This window comes from Branchiostoma lanceolatum, chromosome 11 (genome assembly GCF_035083965.1).
Source record: "Branchiostoma lanceolatum isolate klBraLanc5 chromosome 11, klBraLanc5.hap2, whole genome shotgun sequence".
Taxonomy (NCBI): Eukaryota; Metazoa; Chordata; class Leptocardii; order Amphioxiformes; family Branchiostomatidae; genus Branchiostoma; species Branchiostoma lanceolatum.
The window spans coordinates 17,075,392-17,101,788 of NC_089732.1; the positions used below are offsets into that span (position 1 = coordinate 17,075,392).

General features: G+C 45.5%; 1 protein-coding gene across 1 annotated transcript in view; it reads right to left on the reverse strand.

The window, feature by feature from the left end:
- Positions 1-26,397, reverse strand: part of LOC136444501 (uncharacterized) — a 148,231-nt gene that overhangs the window by 115,365 nt on the left and 6,469 nt on the right. Inside the window, exons 10-16 of the mRNA XM_066442076.1 lie at positions 26,254-26,375; positions 25,759-25,921; positions 25,340-25,450; positions 24,963-25,156; positions 24,502-24,624; positions 5,595-5,665; positions 5,082-5,122 (exon numbers count right to left, since the gene is read on the reverse strand). Coding sequence (XP_066298173.1) covers positions 5,082-5,122; positions 5,595-5,665; positions 24,502-24,624; positions 24,963-25,156; positions 25,340-25,450; positions 25,759-25,921; positions 26,254-26,375 — 825 coding nt within the window. The remainder of the gene's footprint in view (positions 1-5,081; positions 5,123-5,594; positions 5,666-24,501; positions 24,625-24,962; positions 25,157-25,339; positions 25,451-25,758; positions 25,922-26,253; positions 26,376-26,397) is intronic.

Consider the following 26,397-nt stretch of genomic DNA (forward strand, 5'->3'; position numbering starts at 1 on the left):
GACCTCCGACCGACCGAAAATCGGGTCTACAATCGTCGGATGCCCGCCCGAATATTGGCCGAGCACTGGCCGTTGCTCGGGCGAGCTACGGGCAACCTGTTGACGAGCTGTGCGAGTTCAAAAATCGTCGCCGAGGCCTCGCTGAATTTAAGCGCAGCTTCCAGTGACCCACCAACGTCGGCCGAGCTCCGAAAATTCGCTCGAAGCCCGTAAAATCGACAGGACGTCGGTCGTACTTCGGCCGAAAACCGCCATTTGGAGGTCGCCGACAAGTCGGCCGAGCTAAATTCTTGATTTGTGACGGGGGCTTTAAGCACTACTCAAATTTCAAATCCAATCAGCCTCTTTATCTATTTATTTATTTATGGAGGGGAAAAAGAAGTTTGGACTAAATAAAGATTTAGTTTGAAGTACTGTCAGCCGTGCTGTTGCCATTGCATCCGGACATGGGAATTGACATTGATAAACATCCAACGTGCATGCATAAAAAACAGCTAGGTGTCATATTTTCCTCAAATCCTTTTGTGTAGGGTTTGGGGAGGGGAGTATAATGGCTTTTCATCACATTTGCCCCCTATCTACTGTTAGCCAGGCCAACGATATTTCAACATTGCATAAAGGTTTAAACAGGTATGAGTTTCTAAAGTATGCAGAACCCATTTAAAATCGCCTTGTAAAACTGTTTACTTCAAATTCACCAATGTGCCCACTCATTCGCCTACTTTATCGTTCTGACTCAATAAGGCCGAACAAAACAATAACAGTGATTCGAATAGCTTTTATAATTCAAGAAAGGGTTTTCGGAGCCCATAAAATCAAACGTGCATCCTATACCATTGTATATGTTCCATCAAGGCCACTAATGCGATCTCAAAGAAGATGTTACGGTGGGGTGGGGTGGGTTAAGTAAGGAGCAACAAATATTGCTGATAAATTCCCGCAGTGTTTATTTTTCATGGGACGTTGTTGCTTCAAGCTTTTACTCAACATATTTCTGTAATATCCAAGCAGAATCTTAGCTGTAGATACGCTTAATCAAAGGCCCAATGTGTAAGAGTCGTTCAGTACAGAAAGCCATTTCTTTATATAGTATGTTGAACAAACATTGTAGAATGACATTCCAGTATTCAGGAAGGAATGTTTCAACATCATTGCATCATATAAACCAGTTTAAAAACTGAACTTTCAAAGCCAGTTGGCACTTGGGGCCGTGTGGCCACACATGGCTTATCAGCCCAACAGCCCAGTGAGGTGCCTGATTACAGTTCACCACAGTTTCTGCCAAACCTCCTTACCAGAGTAACAAAATCCGCTTTATCAGTTCCCTACAAACTTGGCTAATATATCTTATCCTCATTCAAAAAGATATGAGTGTTTTTGAAGATGATCTTCATAACAACAGCTGTTATCTAGATCCACTGACGTGTCGCTAAGTAATTAGCCTACCAAGGGTCCTGGCAGTGTACAGAAAGCTGTTGTTTACAAACATGGTGTCACAGACTTTTGCAACTTGGTTTTGTACAGTTAAAAAACACCATACATGCCAGAAATAGACGAATTAATTATGATGGAAATATGCTGAAAAGTGGTTGTCCATGTCACTTGTATTTACTAGGATTTGTTCACAGGAATATTTTCAATTTTTGCCCCAAAATGTTACATATTGGGCCTTTAAGCCTGAGCCAACGCAGTGTTTACCATTTGTTCTCCATGAAGTCTTTTTAGTTATTTTGTTCATCTTGCTGCTGCTTACATTGGCACGACCGTGCCTTTCATGGTGACGCTGAATAGCCAGCTTGTTTACGCATGGAGCCTTCAGCCTAAATAATGTACACCAGGCTAGATGTGTTTTTTTTTTTACTTTATTTATGTTGTTCGTGTACATATATATTCCATCCTGCATATTAATATCATTGTTTTATATACTCTACAGGTATACATTTTCATAAGGTTTATTCATGATGCACACATGTCGAATACTCGAATTCAACTAGTTCTGGCGAAAGAGCTTATTGTAATGATACAAGTACACTCTCGATCTCAAAGATACATGCACATAGCTGTAAGAAATATACTATATATAGATGTTTGTGGATGACGTATTTCCTCCTTATAAGTATAATTCTAAAACTACTGAACATAAACTACCGCATGGCTATATGATACTGGATAAAAAGAGGATTCTTTATTGACTGGATGAAGTGCTACATGTTGTCCGGCCAGGAATTGAGATACAAGGTATCAATTGGGTACCTGAGGGTAATTGTACTTGTTATACATGTCCGTGTCTATCATGAACTGCATATAATCGCCCTGACTACAATAGAAAAAAATTCCGTCAATCATACATATACAAATTTCTTATATGTCGGTAAATGAGACAGAGGTAGTTCTCAGCCCACGTCCGTGGTTGAATGGAGTGTGAAATTTTACATTGGTGACGCAGCGCAGAGCTGCACTTGTATATCATTAGAGGAGGGGTCCATTCTCCGACAGCCGACCAGCCGAATAATTGGTCGTAATAAAAATCGTTGTTGCGGAGATATGCATATGCTACGTACTAGTTATGGACTAAACCGTATGTAAATAAAACTTGGAAGTCGGAGTTTGATTCAACCTGTCGGTAGCACGCCCACGTGCACAGTTCCGATGCGCTGGCAACATTGGCGGTTCATTTGCATGCGGGGCTCCATTTGCAACAAGCAAACACACTGTATAAATAATAAAATTACGCTTGCCTCATGCCCTCTTGTTGAATTACGAGATGCAATGTTACCACCAACTTCTGTATAATCTAGTCCTTACTTCGATACTCAGTTCCGTTTGCTTGTTTTCCCCGCTATTTTCAGCAGTTCATTTCCAGATCGTTGGTAAACACAAAGGAAGAGCGGTGGATAACTTTTCACGCGGCGCTCCCATTTTCAGGGAAGAATCTAGCCACACAAACGCGGCAAAAACGTTGTATTTAATATTATCAAACAGATTCAGGAAATAAAACACGTTATATTATGTATTTGCTCCCTGTTCCCGTCTACTGTGAATGTTACAACGTTCCGAATATTTCGCTATCTATTGGTATTTCATTTCATAATGTTACATATGTTTTAGTTCGTTCCATTTCGTTCCATTTCGTTCCATTTCGTTCCATTTCGTTCCATTTCGCACTTTCGGTGGACCCTGTTGTAGTTATCAAGTCATTGTCTTTAATGGCAGGTCTGTATTGTAATTTCAGTTCTTCATCTTATTTTCGTACAGACCAGTTACTGTGGTGCTGGTTAAAAGTTGGAAATTTTATTCAGTTGTTGTTTGTCATGTTTTCAATCGTGCAAAGTCAACTTTACAGATTGATAGAAGATACCCCACTATCATTCTTGGTTAGATAAGATTGATAAATACAAAATCATGTATAAATATCTTCAGTATGAGAGTAAGCAATACATTGTTGTTTTTGTTTCCTTGAAGATTTGCTATTAATTGTCCTTAATATATTCTTCATTATGGTGTAGCTTGTACAGCATATGACAAAATATAAATATGTAATCTTTGTAATGAAAAGTTTTGCAGTTAGTGTATTATGATATTGTCCATGGATCCAATGGACCGTATTTTTGTATGTTTAATTTTTATAGGGTTACATACGTCATTCTCACCAAACGTTACTTAGAAAATGAGACCATGCTTCTTTCCATGGCAAATTGAGTCTTTTCTGCTCATCTTCTTCCATCATCCATTGGCTTCCTACTCCAGCAGTGTGGTATATATCTGCAAAAGTAAAGAAATAATAATTTGTTTCCACATGTAAAAGCCCGCAGTATATAGTATTTATCGGTATCTAGCTGCATAATACTAGATATTTTGGTGCTGCGCATACTAGATATGGCAACCGCGAGGAGGCATTAGAGATGGATAACTGTCCTTAACCATAGAAGACGAGCAAAGTTTATTCAATGATATGTTAAGTTACATTGTAATCTGGAATGATCCGATCCAGGGTTGCCTTCAGCTGCGGAAAAGTTGGCCTGTTCTCAGGGAGGGTTTCCCAGCAGCTCTTCATCACATCGTAACTGTTGGGTACAGAATATTAACATCAATGAGAGAATATTTAGAAAAGTCGAATTCTATCATAGTCAGAGTGACAGTGCGTAAATCGCCGATGTTATTTCTATGTCGGTGACCAACTCTATTCAAGTATGCTCATGAATGGGGCCAATGACCCACGAAAATCACTTGTTGCACACAAAAAAACTTTTAAAGCTGAATACAAAGGCTGCCAACGTACACATCTTGCGGACACAAGGCAGGTTTCTCCAGCCTGTAGCCATCTGGCAACAGTTTCATGAACTCTTTGCCTGTCATCCGGCCGTACGGCATTTTACCTGGAACATCAAGTAATTCACGCTTTATCAGAAAATAAGTACAATATTCGTAAACATCGTATTTGTGGTCACACAAAATGGAGATATTTAGACATTGTGTCAAAATCATAGAAAAGCTACAAATCCGAAAACGACTGAAGTAATTTCAGCCTCCACCCGACCTTCTACTAGCCTCCGATGCAGACTCCTCCCGGCTGTTTTCTTTTTCAAGTTCCAGTTTTTATACTATTACATTTTTTCTTATTGCTGGCCCCTTCCCGGCCAGCAATAAGAAAAAAAATGTAATAGTATAAAAACTGTAACTTGAAAAAGAAAACAGCCAGGAGGAGTCTGCATCGGAGGCTAACCTTCTACGGGCATATGGATCGTAGAATTCGACAAAAAAGGAATGATTAGCCAGAAGAGTTAGTCCACGGTGAGGGTCAATTTCGCCCGGGGACCTTTTGACCTTTGCACCGACAAAGCTGACAGTCTGCTAAACGCGCCCTACCATGCGTCAATTAATTGATTTTTTAATGGCTTAAATAATCTGAGCTCCAAAGCTACTGCCTTTGTACACAAAATGAGCGGATTAATTTTATTGTCTTTCTTCTCGCCGGCATAAGACAGATTAATGGAGCCTATATAACATATTTCAATGAAAGTCTAACTTAGCCCTGAATGTATCAAACACATACATGTCACTGCTGTTTGTGTAGCTCTTACCCATTGTCATGATCTCCCACAAAAGGATTCCAAAGGACCATCTGAAACATATGGAAAATAGATAGGTAACTTTTGCAAGCAAATACATCATGTTTACCTTAATAGTGTTTATAGCTATTCTAACGAATTGCGGCTTTCTTTATTTCAACACATGAATAGTTATGGTAACCAGAACCTCCAGCTCTATCTGTATGTCCTGCCCATTCCTACATCATATAATAGAACACCACTGGGGGTCTACTGCTACTTTACCAGTAACCATACAGCCGGCTCGTCCAGGTCATTGACCTGATTTGTTTGCAGAAGAAGAAATAAAGCAAAAAAAATATGTTTCCCTCCGCGAGGGTAAACGTATATTTTGATATTCATGAACACATGGCACTACTGGTACACGTACATGTAACTTCAGATGTGAATTTAATGCTACTAAAATACAGAACTATACATTTTTGAGATGGTCACTCAAATGCTGACTGTAGATGTCTACAACTGGCATTTATGTATGATACGTACACATCGCTCTGTGTGGTGTACTTGCGGTACAAAAGGGACTCGTGTGACAGCCAACGGACGGGAAGCTGGCTCTAAAAGGGGGAAATGTATGTTAAGGTACGATCAGATAAACGACTTTTGAACGAATCATATCTGTGTCTCAGCATCTGCATCTCCATCCTTTCAGTAACTGGGATCATATTCAGTTTTAAAGACGAATTGTGAAATAACCATGTCGTAATGTATAATATAGAATATATAAAAGGATTTGAAGAACTGGAAGAATATGTTATACATAGTTCCAGCGCACTGTATGGACAACAAGCACCAGTAAAGGCCCACGTGTACCGTAGATGGCGGAGCTTCCATGTAAGACATCAATCGCCGGCGAATACACCCAGACACACGGCGACATGCCGACCTGCGTGCCGATTACCGGTGTTCAGGAATTATCGCCCCCCCCCCCCGGGAAAATCGGTCCCCCTCCTGCCATTGGTCCATGTTTGAGACTGGTGGGCGTGGCCTAAAAGTACGAAGGCCCACAACAACATAGGATGTAACATAACAATTCTACACTGTCGACATTGTCGACAAATAATGTCCCCTCATAGGAAAGTTGAAACAATCTTCCTCTGGTCTACTTCGGACCCTAATTTTCAACTTAAAGACGAATCTATGAAAATTGATATAAACGTTTCAAAGGGTTTTGGCCATTGTGGGATTTCATCTGAAGGGGACACATTTTCCCGGGATAGCCGGGATTTTCGGTCCCCTCATTTGAAAGTCGACAACGTCTCTTCTGATGTATTTGGAAACCTCTATTTCAACTTGAAGACGCTTCTCTGAAGACCTAACACAACTATAAACGTTTCAGATGCAGAAAGTCTCAGTATTTGGCCATTGAGGGGATTGAGCGTCTTTAAGTATAAAAATAGGATTCCAAATGGATCAGGAGAAGCGTTGTTGACTTTCCTATGAGGGGACCGAAAATCCCGGGTACCCCGAGATAATGTGTCCCCTTCCCTGAAATGACCTTAATGGCCAAATGCGGAGACATCTTGCTTTTGAATCGTTTATAGTTGTGTTAAGTTTTCAGAGAAGCGCCTTCATGTTGAAAAACAATTTCCAAGTCCGTCATAAGAATCGTTTTTTTCTTTCCTATGAGGGGACCGAAAATCCCGGCTACCCCGGGAAAATGTGTCCCTCTCCCCCTTAAATGACAAATCTTGGAATTTTTGCTTTGAAACCTTTATAGTTGTGTTAAGTCTTCAGAGAAGCGTCTTTAAATATATAAACAGGTTTCCAAGTGTATCATAAGAGGCGTTGCTGACTTTCCTATGAGGAGACCGAAAATCCCGGCTACCCCGGGAAAATGTGTCCCCCTCCCCCTTAATTGACAAATATTGAGACTTTTGCTTTTGAAACGTTTATAGTTTATTTCCCCTGAAATCCCCTCAATGGCCAAGTTCTGAAACTTTTTGCTTTTAAACCTTTATAGTTGTTCAGAGAAGCGTCTTTGAGTATAAAAACAGGATTCCAAATGGATCAGGAGAAGCGTTGTTGACTTTTCGTTGAGGGGACCGAAAATCCCGGCTATCCCGGGAAAATGTGTCCCCTTCCCTTGAAGTCCCCTCAATGGCCAAATCCTAAGACATTTTGCTTTTGAAACGTTTTTAGTTGTGTTAAGTCTTCGGGGAAGCGTCTTCAAGTTGAAAAACAATTTCCATGTCCATCATAAGAAGCGTTGTTGACTTACCTATGAGGGGACTGAAAATCCCGGCTAGATCTACCCCGGGAAAATGTGTCCCCTTCCCCTGAAATCCCTCAATGGCCAAATCCTGAGATTTTTTGCTTTTGAAACGTTTATAGTTATGCTAAGTCGTCAGAGAAGCGTCCCTTAAGTTGACAAACAATTTCCATGTCCATCATAAGAAGCGTTGTTGACTTTGCTATGAGGGGACCGAAAATCCCGGCTAGATCTACCCCGGGAAGATGTGTCCCCTTACCCTGAAATCCCCTCAATGGCCAAGTTCTGAAACTTTTCGCTTTGAAACCTTTATAGTTGTGTTAAATCTTCAGATAAGCGCCTTCAAGTTGACAAAGAAGCTTCCAAGTTCATCAGAAGAAGCGTTGTTGACTTTTCTATGAGGGGGCCGAAAATCCCGGCTAGATCTACCCCGGGAAAATGAGTCCCCTTCCCCTGAAATCCCTCAATGGACAAATGCAGAGACTGTTGCCCTTGAAACGTTTATATTTTTGTGTTAAGAGCATCAACTCAAGTTAAAGTAATTTAAAAATAAAGTATTTTTCCAAATGCAGCACTATTAGGAGAAGAGTTGTTGACTTTCCTATGAGGGGACCGGAAATCCTGGCTACCCCGGGAAAATGTGTCCCTGCAATGGCCAAAAACTGATACTTTTTGTTGATGAAACGTTCATATTTGTGTTTGTGGACAATGTCCGTCCCACCTTCTTACAATTCATACATTTGGCAGTAAGTATTCAATTCAAAGACAGTGTTTGTGGATGATATCTATGCTTTGGCCCTGTGGGCCTTCGTATTTTTTAGGCCACGCCCACCATGGATTGGGGACCGATTTTCCTGGGGGACCGATAATTCCTGAACACCTGCACTACGAACGTCCCTTGCTCGCACGTACATGTTGCCCGACATGTGTGGTTTTTATATTGAGACGACCGAAGGAAAAGGCAGCGCTTTTGTGAGGCCCGTGGCACCAGTGGTATACGGTGGTACAAGTGGCTTTAATACTGAGACGAGTGAAAGAAAAGGGAGCGCTCTTCTGAGCCCCGTGGTATAAGTGGTACACGGTGGTATAGGTGGTTTTCATACTGGGACGAGCTAAGGAACGGGCAGCGCTCCACTAAGGCTTGTGGTATAAGTGGTACACGGTGGTATAACGGCGGAGCTTCCATGTAAGACATCACGCAATCGCCGGCGAATGCACCTGGATACACGGCGACATGCCGACATGCGTGCCGATTACCGGCGCTACGAACGTCACTTGCTCGCACGTAAATGTTGCCAGACTTGTGTGGGTCTACGTCACGAAATCGCCGGCAAATGCACCCGGATACACGGCGACATGCCGACCTGCGTGCCGATTACCGGCGCTACGAACGTCCCTTGCTCGCACGTAAATGTTGCCCGACGAGCGAAGGAATAGGCATCGCTACTATAAGGCTTGTGGTATAAGTGGTACACAGCGGTATAGGTGGTTTTCATACTGAGACGAGCGAAGGAATAGACATCGCTACTCTACGGCTTGTGGTATAAGTGGTACACGGTGGTATAGGTGGTTTCATACTGAGAAGAGTGAAGGAATAGGCATCGCTACTCTAAGGCTTGTGGTATAAGTGGTACACGGTGGTACAGGTGGTTATCATACTAAGACGAGCTAAGGAATGGGCGGCGCTACTCTAAGGCTTGTGGTATAAGTGGTACACGGTGGTATATGTGGTTTTTATACTGAGACGAGCTAAGGAATGGGCAGCGCTACTCTAAGGCTTGTGGTATAAGTGGTACACGGTGGTATAGGTGGTTTTCATACTGAGACGAGCTAAGGAATGGGCGGCGCTACTCTAAGGCTTGTTGTATAAGTGGTACACGGTTGTATAGGTGGTTTTCATACTGAGACGAGCTAAGGAATGGGCGGCGCTACTCTAAGGCCTGTGGTATAAGTGGTACACGGTTGTATAGGTGGTTTTCATACTGAGACGAGCTAAGGAATGGGCGGCGCTACTCTAAGGCTTGTGGTATAAGTGGTACACGGTGGTATAGGTGGTTTTCATACTGAGACGAGCTAAGGAATGGGCGGCGCTACTCTAAGGCTTGTGGTATAAGTGGTACACGGTTGTATAGGTGGTTTTCATACTGAGACGAGCTAAGGAATGGGCGGCGCTACTCTAAGGCTTGTGGTATAAGTAGTACACGGTTGTATAGGTGGTTTTCATACTGAGACGAGCTAAGGAATGGGCGGCGCTACTCTAAGGCTTGTGGTATAAGTGGTACACGGTGGTATAGGTGTTTTCATACTGAGACGAGCGAAGGAATAGAAATCGCTACTCTACGGCTTGTGGTATAAGTGGTACACGGTGGTATAGGTGGTTTTCATACTGAGACGGGTGAAGGAATAGGCATCGCTACTCTAAGGCTTGTGGTATAAGTGGTACACGGTGGTATGGGTGGTTTTCATACTGAGACGAGCTAAGGAATGGACAGCGCCACTCTAAGGCTTGTGGTATAAGTGGTACACGGTGGTACAGGTGGTTATCATACTGAGACGAGCTAAGGAATCAGGAATTGGAAGTGCTACTCTAAGGCTTGTGGTATAAGTGGTACACGGCTGTATAGGTGGTTTTCATACTGAGACGAGCTAAGGAATGGGCGGCGCTACTCTAAGGCTTGTGGTATAAGTGGTACACGGTGGTATAGGTGGTTTTCATACTGAGACGAGCGAAGGAATAGAAATCGCTACTCTACGGCTTGTGGTATAAGTGGTACACGGTGGTATAGGTGGTTTCCATACTGAGACGAGTGAAGGAATAGGTATCGCTACTCTAAGGCTTGTGGTATAAGTGGTACACGGTGGTATGGGTGGTTTTCATACTGAGACGAGCTAAGAAATGGACAGCGCCACTCTAAGGCTTGTGGTATAAGTGGTACACGGTGGTACAGGTGGTTATCATACTGAGACGAGCTAAGGAATCAGGAATTGGAAGCGCTACTCTAAGGCTTGTGGTATAAGTGGTACACGATTGTATAGGTGGTTTTCATACTGAGACGAGCTAAGGAATGGGCGGCGCTACTCTAAGGCTTGTGGTATAAGTGGTACACGGTGGTATAGGTGGTTTTTATACTGAGACGAGCTAAGGAATGGGCGGCGCTACCTTAAGGCTTGTGGTATAAGTGGTACACGGTTGTATAGGTGATTTTCATACTGAGACGAGCTAAGGAATGGGCGGCGCTACTCTAAGGCTTGTGGTATAAGTAGTACACGGTTGTATAGGTGGTTTTCATACTGAGACGAGCTAAGGAATGGGCGGCGCTACTCTAAGGCTTGTGGTATAAGTGGTACACGGTGGTATAGGTGTTTTCATACTGAGACGAGCGAAGGAATAGAAATCGCTACTCTACGGCTTGTGGTATAAGTGGTACACGGTGGTATAGGTGGTTTTCATACTGAGACGGGTGAAGGAATAGGCATCGCTACTCTAAGGCTTGTGGTATAAGTGGTACACGGTGGTATGGGTGGTTTTCATACTGAGACGAGCTAAGGAATGGACAGCGCCACTCTAAGGCTTGTGGTATAAGTGGTACACGGTGGTACAGGTGGTTATCATACTGAGACGAGCTAAGGAATCAGGAATTGGAAGTGCTACTCTAAGGCTTGTGGTATAAGTGGTACACGGCTGTATAGGTGGTTTTCATACTGAGACGAGCTAAGGAATGGGCGGCGCTACTCTAAGGCTTGTGGTATAAGTGGTACACGGTGGTATAGGTGGTTTTCATACTGAGACGAGCGAAGGAATAGAAATCGCTACTCTACGGCGTGTGGTATAAGTGGTACACGGTGGTATAGGTGGTTTTCATACTGAGACGAGTGAAGGAATAGGCATCGCTACTCTAAGGCTTGTGGTATAAGTGGTACACGGTGGTATGGGTGGTTTTCATACTGAGACGAGCGAAGGAATGGACAGCGCCACTCTAAGGCTTGTGGTATAAGTGGTACACGGTGGTACAGGTGGTTATCATACTGAGACGAGCTAAGGAATCAGGAATTGGAAGTGCTACTCTAAGGCTTGTGGTATAAGTGGTACACGGTTGTATAGGTGGTTTTCATACTGAGACGAGCTAAGGAATGGGCGGCGCAACTCTAAGGCTTGTGGTATAAGTGGTACACGGTGGTATAGGTGGTTTTCATACTGAGACGAGCGAAGGAATAGAAATCGCTACTCTACGGCTTGTGGTATAAGTGGTACACGGTGGTATAGGTGGTTTTCATACTGAGACGAGTAAAGGAATAGGTATCGCTACTCTAAGGCTTGTGGTATAAGTGGTACACGGTGGTATGGGTGGTTTTCATACTGAGACGAGCTAAGGAATGGGCGGCGCTACTCTAAGGCTTGTGGTATAAGTGGTACACGGTTGTATAGGTGGTTTTCATACTGAGACGAGCTAAGGAATGGACGGCGCTACTCTAAGGCCTGTGGTATAAGTGGTACACGGTTGTATAGGTGGTTTTCATACTGAGACGAGCTAAGGAATGGGCGGCGCTACTCTAAGGCTTGTGGTATAAGTGGTACACGGTGGTATAGGTGGTTTTCATACTGAGACGAGCTAAGGAATGGGCGGCGCTACTCTAAGGCTTGTGGTATAAGTGGTACACGGTTGTATAGGTGGTTTTCATACTGAGACGAGCTAAGGAATGGGCGGCGCTACTCTAAGGCTTGTGGTATAAGTGGTACACGGTTGTATAGGTGGTTTTCATACTGAGACGAGCTAAGGAATGGGCGGCGCTACTCTAAGGCTTGTGGTATAAGTGGTACACGGTGGTATAGGTGGTTTTCATACTGAGACGAGCGAAGGAATAGAAATCGCTACTCTACGGCTTGTGGTATAAGTGGTACACGGTTGTATAGGTGGTTTTCATACTGAGACGGGTGAAGGAATAGGCATCGCTACTCTAAGGCTTGTGGTATAAGTGGTACACGGTGGTATGGGTGGTTTTCATACTGAGACGAGCTAAGGAATGGACAGCGCCACTCTAAGGCTTGTGGTATAAGTGGTACACGGTGGTACAGGTGGTTATCATACTGAGACGAGCTAAGGAATCAGGAATTGGAAGTGCTACTCTAAGGCTTGTGGTATAAGTGGTACACGGCTGTATAGGTGGTTTTCATACTGAGACGAGCTAAGGAATGGGCGGCGCTACTCTAAGGCTTGTGGTATAAGTGGTACACGGTGGTATAGGTGGTTTTCATACTGAGACGAGCGAAGGAATAGAAATCGCTACTCTACGGCTTGTGGTATAAGTGGTACACGGTGGTATAGGTGGTTTCCATACTGAGACGAGTGAAGGAATAGGTATCGCTACTCTAAGGCTTGTGGTATAAGTGGTACACGGTGGTATGGGTGGTTTTCATACTGAGACGAGCTAAGAAATGGACAGCGCCACTCTAAGGCTTGTGGTATAAGTGGTACACGGTGGTACAGGTGGTTATCATACTGAGACGAGCTAAGGAATCAGGAATTGGAAGCGCTACTCTAAGGCTTGTGGTATAAGTGGTACACGATTGTATAGGTGGTTTTCATACTGAGACGAGCTAAGGAATGGGCGGCGCTACTCTAAGGCTTGTGGTATAAGTGGTACACGGTGGTATAGGTGGTTTTTATACTGAGACGAGCTAAGGAATGGGCGGCGCTACTCTAAGGCTTGTGGTATAAGTGGTACACGGTTGTATAGGTGATTTTCATACTGAGACGAGCTAAGGAATGGGCGGCGCTACTCTAAGGCTTGTGGTATAAGTGGTACACGGTGGTTTTCATACTGAGACGAGCGAAGGAATAGAAATCGCTACTCTACGGCGTGTGGTATAAGTGGTACACGGTGGTATAGGTTGTTTTCATACTGAGACGAGTGAAGGAATAGGCATCGCTACTCTAAGGCTTGTGGTATAAGTGGTACACGGTGGTATGGGTGGTTTTCATACTGAGACGAGCTAAGGAATGGACAGCGCCAGTCTAAGGCTTGTGGTATAAGTGGTACACGGTGGTACAGGTGGTTATCATACTGAGACGAGCTAAGGAATCAGGAATTGGAAGTGCTACTCTAAGGCTTGTGGTATAAGTGGTACACGGTTGTATAGGTGGTTTTCATACTGAGACGAGCTAAGGAATGGGCGGCGCAACTCTAAGGCTTGTGGTATAAGTGGTACACGGTGGTATAGGTGGTTTTCATACTGAGACGAGCGAAGGAATAGAAATCGCTACTCTACGGCTTGTGGTATAAGTGGTACACGGTGGTATAGGTGGTTTTCATACTGAGACGAGTGAAGGAATAGGTATCGCTACTCTAAGGCTTGTGGTATAAGTGGTACACGGTGGTATGGGTGGTTTTCATACTGAGACGAGCTAAGGAATGGACAGCGCCACTCTAAGGCTTGTGGTATAAGTGGTACACGGTGGTATAGGTGGTTATCATACTGAGACGAGTGAAGGAATAGGTATCGCTACTCTAAGGCTTGTGGTATAAGTGGTACACGGTGGTATGGGTGGTTTTCATACTGAAATGAGCTAAGGAATGGACAGCGCCACTCTAAGGCTTTTGGTATAAGTGGTACACGGTGGTACAGGTGGTTATCATACTGAGACGAGCTAAGGAATCAGGAATTCGAAGCGCTACTCTAAGGCTTGTGGTATAAGTGGTACACGGTTGTATAGGTGGTTTTCATACTGAGACGAGCTAAGGAATGGGCGGCGCTACTCTAAGGCTTGTGGTATAAGTGGTACACGGTGGTATAGGTGGTTTTTATACTGAGACGAGCTAAGGAATGGGCGGCGCTACTCTAAGGCTTGTGGTATAAGTGGTACACGGTTGTATAGGTGGTTTTCATACTGAGACGAGCTAAGGAATGGGCGGCGCTACTCTAAGGCTTGTGGTATAAGTGGTACACGGTGGTATAGGTGGTTTTCGGCGGAGCGTCCATGTAAGACATCACGAAATCGCCGGCGAATGCACCCGGATACACGGCGACACGTCCCTTGCTCGCACGTAAATGTTGCCCGACGTGTATGGGTCGACCTCACGAAATCGCGGGCGAATGCACCCAGACACACGTCGACATGCCGACCTGCGTGCTTATTACCGGCGCTACGAACGTCCCTTGCTCGCACGTAAATGCTTCCCGACTTGTGTGGGTCCACCTATCGTCCGCCTGGGTCTACTTTGGCACCCAGTGGTATAGGTGGTTTTCATAGTGAGACGAGCGAAGGAATAAGCATCGCTCTTCCAAGGCTTGTGGTATAAGTGGTACACGGTGGTATAGGTGGTTTTCATACTGAGACGAGCGAAGGAATAAGCATCACTCTTCCAAGGCTTGTGGTATAAGTGGTACACGGTGGTATAGGTGGTTCTCATACTGAGACGAGCGAAGGAATAAGCATCACTCTTCAAAGGCTTGTGGTATAAGTGGTACACGGTGGTATAGGTGGTTTTCATACTGAGACGAGCGAAGGAATAAGCATCACTCTTCCAAGGCTTGTGGTATAAGTGGTACACGGTGGTATAGGTGGTTTTCATACTGAGACGAGCGAAGGAATAAGCATCGCTCTTCCAAGGCTTGTGGTATAAGTGGTACACGGTGGTATAGGTGGTTCTCATACTGAGACGAGCGAAGGAATAAGCATCACTCTTCCAAGGCTTGTGGTATAAGTGGTACACGGTGGTATAGGTGGTTTTCATACTGAGACGAGCGAAGGAATAAGCATCGCTCTTCCAAGGCTTGTGGTATAAGTGGTACACGGTGGTATAGGTGGTTTTCATACTGAGACGAGCGAAGGAATAGGCAGCGCTACTCTAAGGCTTGTGGTATAAGTGGTACACGGTGGTATAGGTGGTTTTCATACTGAGAAGAGCGAAGGAATAGGCAGCGCTCTTGTGAGGCCCTAGGCACCGTATAGGTGACCAATCCTTCTACGGGGCAGACGGAGCTATTATCCGCCCGGGTCTACTTTGGCACCCGGTGGTATAGGTGGTTTTCATACTGAGGCGAGCGAAGGAATAGGCAGCGCTCTTCTAAGGCTTGTGGTATAAGTGGTACACGGTGGTATAGGTGGTTCTCATACTGAGACGAGCGAAGGAATAGGCAGCGCTCTTCTAAGGCTTGTGGTATAAGTGGCACACGGTGGTATAGGTGGTTCTCATACTGAGACGAGCGAAGGAATAGGCAGCGCTCTTCTAAGGCTTGTGGTATAAGTGGTACACGGTGGTATAGGTGGTTCTCATACTGAGACGAGCGAAGGAATAGGCAGCGCTCTTCTAAGGCTTGTGGTATAAGTGGTACACGGTGGTATAGGTGGTTTTCATACTGAGACGAGTGAAGGAATAAGCATCAGTCTTCCAAGGCTTGTGATATAAGTGGTACACGGTGGTATAGGTGGTTCTCATACTGAGACGAGCGAAGGAATAAGCATCGCTCTTCCAAGGCTTGTGGTATAAGTGGTACACGGTGGTATAGGTGGTTTTCATACTGAGACGAGCGAAGGAATAGGCAGCGCTACTCTAAGGCTTGTGGTATAAGTGGCACACGGTGGTATAGGTGGTTTTCATACTGAGACGAGCGAAGGAATAAGCATCACTCTTCCAAGGCTTGTGGTATAAGTGGTACACGGAGGTATTGGTGGTTTTCATACTGAGACGAGCGAAGGAATAAGCATCACTCTTCCAAGGCTTGTGGTATAAGTGGTACACGGTGGTATAGGTGGTTCTCATACTGAGACGAGCGAAGGAATAAGCATCACTCTTCCAAGGCTTGTGGTATAAGTGGTACACGGTGGTATAGGTGGTTTTCATACTGAGACGAGCGAAGGAATAAGCATCGCTCTTCCAAGGCTTGTGGTATAAGTGGTACACGGTGGTATAGGTGGTTCTCATACTGAGACGAGCGAAGGAATAGGTAGCGCTATTCTAAGGCTTGTGGTATAAGTGGTACACGGTGGTATAGGTGGTTTTCATACTGAGACGAGCGAAGGAATAAGCATCACTCTTCCAAGGCTTGTGGTATAAGTGGTACACGGTGGTATAGGTGGTTTTCATACTGAGACGAGCGAAGGAATAGGCAGCGCTCTTCTAAGGCTTGTGGTATAAGTGGTACACGGTGGTATAGGTGGTTCTCATACTGAGACGAGCGAAGGAATAGGCAGCGCTCTTCTAAGGCTTGTGGTATAAGTGGCACACGGTGGTATAGGTGGTTTTCATACTGAGACGAGCGAAGGAATAAGCATCACTCTTCCAAGGCTTGTGGTATAAGTGGTACACGGTGGTATAGGTGGTTTTCATACTGAGAAGAGCTAAGGAATGGGTAGCGCTCTTGTGAGGCCCAAGGCACTGTATAGGTGACCAATCCTTCTACGGGGCAGACGGAGCTATCTTCCGCCCGGGTGTACTTTGGCACCCGGTGGTATAGGTGGTTTTCATACTGAGGCGAGCGAAGGAATAGGCAGCGCTCTTCTAAGGCTTGTGGTATAAGTGGTATAGGCGGAATAGGTGGTTTTCATACTGAGACGAGCGAAGGAATAGGCAGCGCTCTTCCAAGGCTTGTGGTATAAGTGGTACACGGTGGTATAGGTGGTTTTCATACTGAGAGGAGCGAAGGAATAGGCAGCGCTCCACTTAGGCTTGTGGTATAAGTGGTACACGGTGGTATAGGTGGTTTTTATACTGAGACGAGCGAAGGAATAGGCATCGCTACTCTAAGGCTTGTGGTATAAGTGGTACACGGTGGTATAGGTGATTTTCATACTGAGACGAGCGAAGGAATAGGCAGCGCTACTCTAAGGCTTGTGGCATAAGTGGTACACGGTGGTATAGGTTGTTTTTATACTGAGACGAGCTAAAGAAACGGCAGCGCTCTTCTGAGGTTCGTGGTAAAGTGGTATTGATTACTATCACGAAGCTTTCCACGAAATCGTCTTCCGGGAGGGACGTAAAACGGGGGTCCCGTGCTCGAGGAGGTGCCTCGAACACGTTAAACAGCCTCATTACCCTACACATTGGGTACCTGCCTGTGGCACTGGCTGCAAATACACCTGATATTATTATTATTATTATTATTACTATACGGAATCGACCTGGAAGCGAAGGAAAAGGCAGCGCTCTACTAAGGCCCATGGCACCGCATAGGTGGTCAATCCTTCTTCGGGGCAGACGGAGATCTCTCCGCTTATGTCGAATTTGGCACCCGGTGGTAGAGGAGGTCACTATACGAGAGAATGAAAAGGCAGCGCTTTTCTAAGGCTTGTGGCACAAGTGGTATAGAGTGGCCGTGACATGTGGTTTCTACAATGAAACGAGCTAAGGAAAAAGCAGTGATCTACTAAGGCCCATGGCACCGCATAGGTGGTCAATCCTTCTTCGGGGCAGACGGAGATCTCTTCCGCTTAGGTCGAATTTGGCACCCGGTGGTAGAGGAGGTCACTATACCTTGACGAGCGAATAAAAATTCAGCGCTTTTCTATGGCTTGTGGCACAAGTGGTATAGAGTGGCCGTGACATGTGGTTTTTACAATGAAACGAGCTGAGAAAATGACAGCGCTTTACTAGTAAGGCCCGTGGCACCGTATAGGTGCTCAATCCTTCTTCGGGGCAGACGGAGATCTCTTCCGCCTGGTTCGAAATTGGGACCCGGTGGTAGAGGAGGTCACTATACTTTGACGAGCGAATGAAAAGGCAGTGCTTCTCTAAGGCTTGTGGCACAAGTTGTATAGAGTGGCCGTGACATGTGGTTTCTACAATGACACGAGCTGAGAAAATGACAGCGCTTTACTAGTAAGGCCTGTGGCACCGTATAGATGGCCTATCCTTCTTCGGCGCAGACGGAGATCTCTTCCGCCTGGTTTGAAATTGGGACCCGGTGGTAGAGGAGGTCACTATACTTTGACGAGCGAATGAAAAGGCAGTGCTTCTCTAAGGCTTGTGGCACAAGTTGTATAGAGTGGCCGTGACATGTGGTTTCTACAATGACACGAGCTGAGAAAATGACAGCGCTTTACTAGTAAGGCCTGTGGCACCGTATAGCTAGTCAATCCTTCTTCGGGGCAGACGGAGATCTCTTCCGCCTGGTTCGAAATTGACACCCGGTGGTAAAGGAGGTCACTAAACTTTGACGAGCGTATGAAAATTCAGCGCTTTTCTAAGGCTTGTGGCACAAGTGGTATAGAGTGGCCGTGACATGTGGTTTCTACAATGAAACGAGCTAGGGAAAAGGCAGCGACCTACTAGGGTCAGTGGCACCGTATAGATGGCTATCCTTCTTCGGGGCAGACGGAGATCTCTTCCGCCTGGTTCGAAATTGGGACCCGGTGGTAGAGGAGGTCACTATACTTTGACCAGTCTTTTTACAAGACATAGTCTTTTTACAAGAGACCTTCTCAGTAAAGGAAAACGAGAAACAGTTGACCTCAGAATGGGGCGGAAAAATACTTTACAGCTATGGCACGCCACACAGCAAGGGGGTTATGATGCTATTTAATCCAAAACTAGATGTTAGAATTGAAAACAAAGATATTGATGAGGGAGGAAGATACATACTTGCAAACACTAAGATAAATGATACAGAGCTCTGTTTAATGAATGTATACTCACCAAATAAAGGAAAAGAACAAGAGATATTTTTAAACAGATAAACAACTTACTACAGGAACATGGAAATGGAACAATCATATAATAACTGGTGGTGACTACAATTTACCACTTACAGAACTAGAAAAAGCAGGGGGAACACCCATAAAATATAAAAACTCCGCTATCAAAGAAATGAATTCAATACTAAAAACTTTTAGTCTTACAGATTTATGGAGAAACAAGAACCCAAACAGCAAACAGTTCACATGGGAGAATGAGGCTCCGTCTGCCCCGTAGAAGGATTGGCCACCTATACGGTGCCACGGGGCCTCACTGGAGAGCTGCCGATTCCTTAGCTCGTCTCAGTATAAAAAACACTGTACCACCGTGTATCAATTAAACCACAAGCCTTAGAGTAGCGCTGCCTATTCCTTAGCTCGTCTAAGTATAGGCGACCTCCTGTACCATCGGGTGCCAAATTAGACCCAGGCGGAAGAGAGCTCCGTCTGCCCCGTAGAAGGATTGGCCACCTATACGGTGCCACGGGGCCTCACAAGAGCGCTGCCCATTCCTTAGCTCGTCTCAGTATAAACCACCTATACCACCGTGTATCAATTATACCACAAGCCTTAGAGTAGCGCTGCCTATTCCTTCGTCTAAGTATAGCGACCTCCTCTACCATCGGGTGCCACATTAGACCCAGGCGGAAGAGAGCTCCGTCTGCCCCGAAGAAGGATTCGCCACCTATGCGGTACCACGGGCCTCAGTGGAGCGCTGCCTTTTCTTTTAGATCGTCTCAGTATATAAAAAAACAACTGCCGTGTACCACTTATAACACAAGCCTTAGAGTAGCGCTGCCTATTCCTTAGCTCGTCTAAGTATAAACACTAACTGTACCACCGTGTACCACTTATACTACAAGCCATATAGTAGCGATGTCTTCTCCTTCGCTCGTCTAAGTATAGCGGTATAGCGACCTCCTCTACCACCGGGTGCCAAAGTAGACCCGGGCGGAAGATAGCTCCGTCTGCCCCGTAGAAGGATTGGCCACCTATACAGTGCCTTGGGCATCACAAGAGCGCTGCCTATTCCTTAGCTCGTCTCAGTATGAAAACCACCTATACCACCGTGGACCACTTATACCACAAGTCGTAGAGTAGCGCTGCCTATTCCTTCGCTCGTCTCAGTATGAGAACCACCTATACCACCGCGGACCACTTATACCATAAGTCGTAGAGTAGCGCTGCCTATTCCTTCGCTCGTCTCAGTATGAAAACCACCTATACCACCGGGTGCCAAAGTAGACCCGGACGGAAGATAGCTCCGTCTGCCCCGTAGATGGATTGGCCACCTATACGGTGCCTTGGGCCTCACAAGAGCGCTGCCTATTCCTTCGCTCGTCTCAGTATGAAAACCACCTATACCACCGTGAACCACGTATACCACAAGCCTAAGTGGAGCGCTGCCTATTCCTTCGCTCGTCTCAGTATGAAAACCACCTATACCACCGTGGACCACTTATACCACAAGCCTTAGAATAGCGCTGCCTATCCCTTCGCTCGTCTCAGTATGAAAACCACCTATACCACCGTGTACCACTTATACCACAAGCCTTAGAAGAGCACTGCCTATTCCTTCGCTCGTCTCAGTATGAAAACCACCTATACCACCGTGTACCACTTATACCACAAGCCTCAGAATAGCGCTGCCTATTCCTTCGCTCGTCTCAGTATGAAAACCACCTATACCACCGTGTACCACTTATACCACAAGCCTTGGAAGAGTGATGCTTATTCCTTCGCTCGTCTCAGTATGAGAACCACCTATACCACCGTGTACCACTTATACCACAAGCCTTGGAAGAGTGATGCTTATTCCTTCGCTCGTCTCAGTATGAAAACCACCTATACCACCGTGTACCACTTATACCACAAGCCTTTGAAGAGTGATGCTTATTCCTTCGCTCGTCTCAGTATGAGAACCACCTATACCACCGTGTACCACTTATACCACAAGCCTTGGAAGAGTGATGCTTATTCCTTCGCTCGTCTCAGTATGAAAACCACCTATACCACCGTGTACCACTTATACCACAAGCCTTGGAAGAGTGATGCTTATTCCTTCGCTCGTCTCAGTATGAAAAACACCTATACCACCGTGTACCACTTATACCACAAGCCTTAGAAGAGCGCTGCCTATTCCTTCGCTCGTCTCAGTATGAGAACCACCTATACCACCGTGTACCACTTATACCACAAGCCTTAGAAGAGCGCTGCCTATTCCTTCGCTCGCCTCAGTATGAAAACCACCTATACCACCGGGTGCCAAAGTAGACCTGGGCGGATAATAGCTCCGTCTGCCCCGTAGAAGGATTGGTCACCTATACGGTGCCTAGGGCCTCACAAGAGCGCTGCCTATTCCTTAGCTCTTCTCAGTATGAAAGCCACCTATTTCGCCTATACCACTTATACCACAAGCCTTGGAAGAGCGATGCTTATTCCTTCGCTCGTCTCAGTATGAAAACCACCTATACCACCGTGTACCACTTATACCACAAGCCTTAGAAGAGCGCTGCCTATTCCTTAGCTCTTCTCAGTATGAAAACCACCTATACCACCGTGTACCACTTATACCACAAGCCTTAGAGTAGCGCTGCCTATTCCTTCGCTCGTCTCAGTATGAAAACCACCTATACCACCGTGTACCACTTATACCACAAGCCTTGGAAGAGCGATGCTTATTCCTTCGCTCGTCTCAGTATGAAAACCACCTATACCACCGTGTACCACTTATACCACAAGCCTTTGAAGAGTGATGCTTATTCCTTCGCTCGTCTCAGTATGAGAACCACCTATACCACCGTGTACCACTTATACCACAAGCCTTGGAAGAGTGATGCTTATTCCTTCGCTCGTCTCAGTATGAAAACCACCTATACCACCGTGTACCACTTATACCACAAGCCTTGGAAGAGCGATGCTTATTCCTTCGCTCGTCTCAGTATGAAAACCACCTATACCACCGTGTACCACTTATACCACAAGCCTTTGAAGAGTGATGCTTATTCCTTCGCTCGTCTCAGTATGAGAACCACCTATACCACCGTGTACCACTTATACCACAAGCCTTGGAAGAGTGATGCTTATTCTTTCGCTCGTCTCAGTATGAAAACCACCTATACCACCCTGTACCACTTATACCACAAGCCTTAGAAGAGCGCTGCCTATTCCTTCGCTCGTCTCAGTATGAAAACCACCTATACCACCGTGTACCACTTATACCACAAGCCTTAGAGTAGCGCTGCCTATTCCTTCTCTCTTCTCAGTATGAAAACCACCTATACCACCGTGTACCACTTATACCACAAGCCTTAGAATAGCGCTGCCTATCCCTTCGCTCGTCTCAGTATGAAAGCCACCTATACCACTGTGTACCACTTATACCACAAGCCTTAGAAGAGCGCTGCCTATTCCTTCGCTCGTCTCAGTATGAAAACCACCTATACCACCGTGCACCACTTATACCACAAGCCTTAGAAGAGCGATGCCTTTTCGGTCGCCTGTCTTAATATTGAAACCACTTGTACAACCGTTTACCACAGATACCACGGGCCTCTGTAGAGCGCTGCCCATTCCTTCGCTCGTGTATGTTCCGCACGCAGGTCGGCATGTTGCCGTGTGTCTGGGTGCATTCGCCGGCGATTTCGTGATGTGGACCCACACAAGTCGGGCAACATTAACGTGCGAGCAAGGGACGTTCGTAGCGCCGTTAATCGGCACGGCGTTCGGCATGTCGCCGTGTATCCGGGTGCATTCGACGGCGATTTCGTGATGTGGACCCACACAAGTCGGGCAAGAAATTTACGTGCGCGCAAGGGACGTTCGTAGCGCCGTTAATCGGCACGCAGTTCATCATGTCGCCGTGTATCCGGGTGCATTCGCCGGCGATTTCGTGATGTCTTACATGGACGCTCCGCCTGGTTTTCATACTGAGACGAGCGAAGGAATAGAAATCGCTACTCTACGGCTTGTGGTATAAGTGGTACACGGTGGTATAGGTGGTTTTCATACTGAGACGAGTGAAGGAATAGGCATCGCTACTCTAAGGCTTGTGGTATAAGTGGTACACGGTGGTATGGGTGGTTTTCATACTGAGACGAGCTAAGGAATGGACAGCGCCACTCTAAGGCTTGTGGTATAAGTGGTACACGGTGGTACAGGTGGTTATCATACTGAGACGAGCTAAGGAATCAGGAATTGGAAGTGCTACTCTAAGGCTTGTGGTATAAGTGGTACACGGTTGTATAGGTGGTTTTCATACTGAGACGAGCTAAGGAATGGGCGGCGCAACTCTAAGGCTTGTGGTATAAGTGGTACACGGTGGTATAGGTGGTTTTCATACTGAGACGAGCGAAGGAATAGAAATCGCTACTCTACGGCTTGTGGTATAAGTGGTACACGGTGGTATAGGTGGTTTTCATACTGAGACGAGCTAAGGAATGGGCGGCGCTACTCTAAGGCTTGTGGTATAAGTGGTACACGGTGGTATAGGTGGTTTTTATACTGAGACGAGCTAAGGAATGGGCGGCGCTACTCTAAGGCTTGTGGTATAAGTGGTACACGGTGGTATAGGTGGTTTTTATACGGAGACGAGCTAAGGAATGGGCGGCGCTACTCTAAGGCTTGTGGTATAAGTGGTACACGGTGGTATAGGTGGTTTTCATACTGAGACGAGCTAAGGAATGGGCGGCGCTACTCTAAGGCTTGTGGTATAAGTGGTACACGGTGGCATAGGTGGTTTTCATACTGAGACGATTTAAGGAATCAAGAATATACGACAAGCCTTAGTGGTGCGCTGCCAATTCCTTCGCTCGTCTCAGTATGAAAACCACCTATACCACCGTGTACCACTTATACCACGGGGCTCAGAAGAGCGCTCCCTTTTCTTTCACTCGTCTCAGTATTAAAACCACTTGTACCACCGAGTACCACTGGTGCCACGGGCCTCGCAAAAGCGCTGCCTTTTCTTTCGGTCGTCTCAATATTAAAACCACACATGTCGGGCAACATGTACGTGCGAGCAAGGGACGTTCGTAGCGCCGGTAATCGGCACGCAGGTCGGCATGTCGCCGTGTGTCTGGGTGTATTCGCCCGCGATTTCGTGATGTCAACCCACACAAGTCGGGCAACATGTACGTGCGAGCAAGGGACGTTCGTAGCGCCGGTAATCGGCACGCAGGTCGACATGTCGCCGTGTGTCCGGTTGCCGGCGATTTCGTGAAGCTCCGCCCCCATGCTGAAATGTGTAATGTAAAATGTTTTAAAGAACTGAGAGAAAATGTTGCACATAGTCCCAAGGTTGGCCTTTTCCTTGTTAGAATTACCAATTATTGAATTGAAATAAGCTTTTTTATTAAGAAGCATTATATTACTGTGTTTTAAATATCATTGAATTCCCTTCGGTGTAATATTATTCTATATGATGTTTTCTGTAAGGTTTGGAAATGTGCTGCGTTCAGCTATCTCCAATTGCTTGCCATATATAGGACTAAAGGACCTACTATAATACCTTCCTACTGTTGGCGTACTCAGATTCCTCGTAGATATCACGTGACAAACCAAAGTCTGATATCTTGGCTGTCAGGTCCCTTCCAAGGAGAACATTCCTGGCGGCAAGGTCACGGTGGACACACTGGACGGGTAAATAATAACATTTTTATGCTACATTGACTAATTACAGAAATCAGGAAAACATAAAACATGAAATTACAGGATTCGAATTTATTATTCTTGAATATCTAAAGGCTAGCTTACAGTTTGATCGTATCATAGTGAAGTGTTTTTCCGTCGCTCACAACACCATTTGATATGATAGTACATACGGACTTTGGAGACGACTATGAGTGCAGTATAAGAACATGGTCAGATCATATAAAATGCATTTGTTGATAAAATCTGGTGCTTGGATAGAAATTTGTAATCGGAGCTAACAACTGACATCTCTTCGGCACAGAAACGTGTTTTGTGTACCTGCATGGCAGCCAGGTGACTCATCCCGTTTGCTATGTCTGTACCGAACATTATGAGTTGGTCCATCGGCAGCTGAATCCCGGAGGTGGCGATGATTTTATCGTCTGTCTGGTTCAGCTCCTTTGGACGGTTGTTCTTCAGCCAGTCCTTCAGGCATCCATTGGGGGCGTACTCAATCACAAGTGTCAGCGGGCCTAAAGTTGATTGTTTGATCACATAAATGGATTGATAGATTGATTATATGACAGCCATATTCTGACATGAAAACACATGGAAACATCTTCTGTGGAACTCTCAAACAGACAAACTTTTAACGATATTCACACAAAAAAGGAAATCACAGCGCGATGTTGGGCTTACTGGTGTACATGTATTACCTTCTACTGTACATGCACCGACTAAACTAATGATGTTGTCATGACGACCGACAGTGACCAGGATGTCCAGCTCTCCCATGAGGTCCTCTTTGTCCTTTTCCTCTGCAGATGCTGGGAAAACGATAATATTGCAAAATGAACAGAAGAAATCATCATCTTACCGACGTACTGTAGCATACAGACAGTATCATATCTAGAGTAGCATGCTACTATACCTTTTATGGAAGCCAGCATACCATTCTGCGAGCAGTGATTGAAAGCCAAACGGAGTGAGCAGTATAGGAGAACAAATTATCAGGGGTGTCTTTACCGTTGTAATTCATTTTTTTAAGGCACAGTGTGTTGGGTGGTTTTTGATGCCGAGATTACATTAGGTAGAATTTTACATGTGTTAGCTATGTGCAATAATTAAAAGGCACCTTTCAGTATCTTGACTGCCACAGTCTGGGTGACACCTCTCATCCGCAGCTCCCCCATACGGACCTCCCCAAACTGCCCCTTCCCCAGGATTTTACCGACAGTTAGACTGGAGCGGGGAATTTCCCAGTCAGAGTGGACAGGTCTGCTGCTCTCAGTGGAGTCCTAGAAAGTGAGGTGATGCCGATGGGAAGCGTTTTCAGTGCTAAAGTAGGCTGTGCTTTCTGGTTCAGTAGAGAACACCTACGAAACGGGAAGTTCTTTGCTGCTTCCATTCATCTTATTGTCGATCAGAAACAATCTATCAAAATTAATCGTTTTGCCCATAGTTCTTTAACATCTGTTAATGCAAATGATATTTCAGACTTAACGCATTTTTTATCATTTCAACTTAATGGGATGATGTTGATCCTGATGTTTATCTTAAACAAAATAGATTTGATCTCACGTGTTGGAAAGAGAAATATGTTTCTTTGGATAACATGAAGGAGCCATACCTGATTGTCCTTCAGCTCTTGAAGGGCTTTTTTCAGTTTTGCCCTCGGTCCGATCTCAGGGACGAGCTCAGCTAGCATATCGCCGTGCAGGGACATGGCTCCTTCTCCGTCTACCTTGTGTTCTGCATGCAGATCAGTCACCAC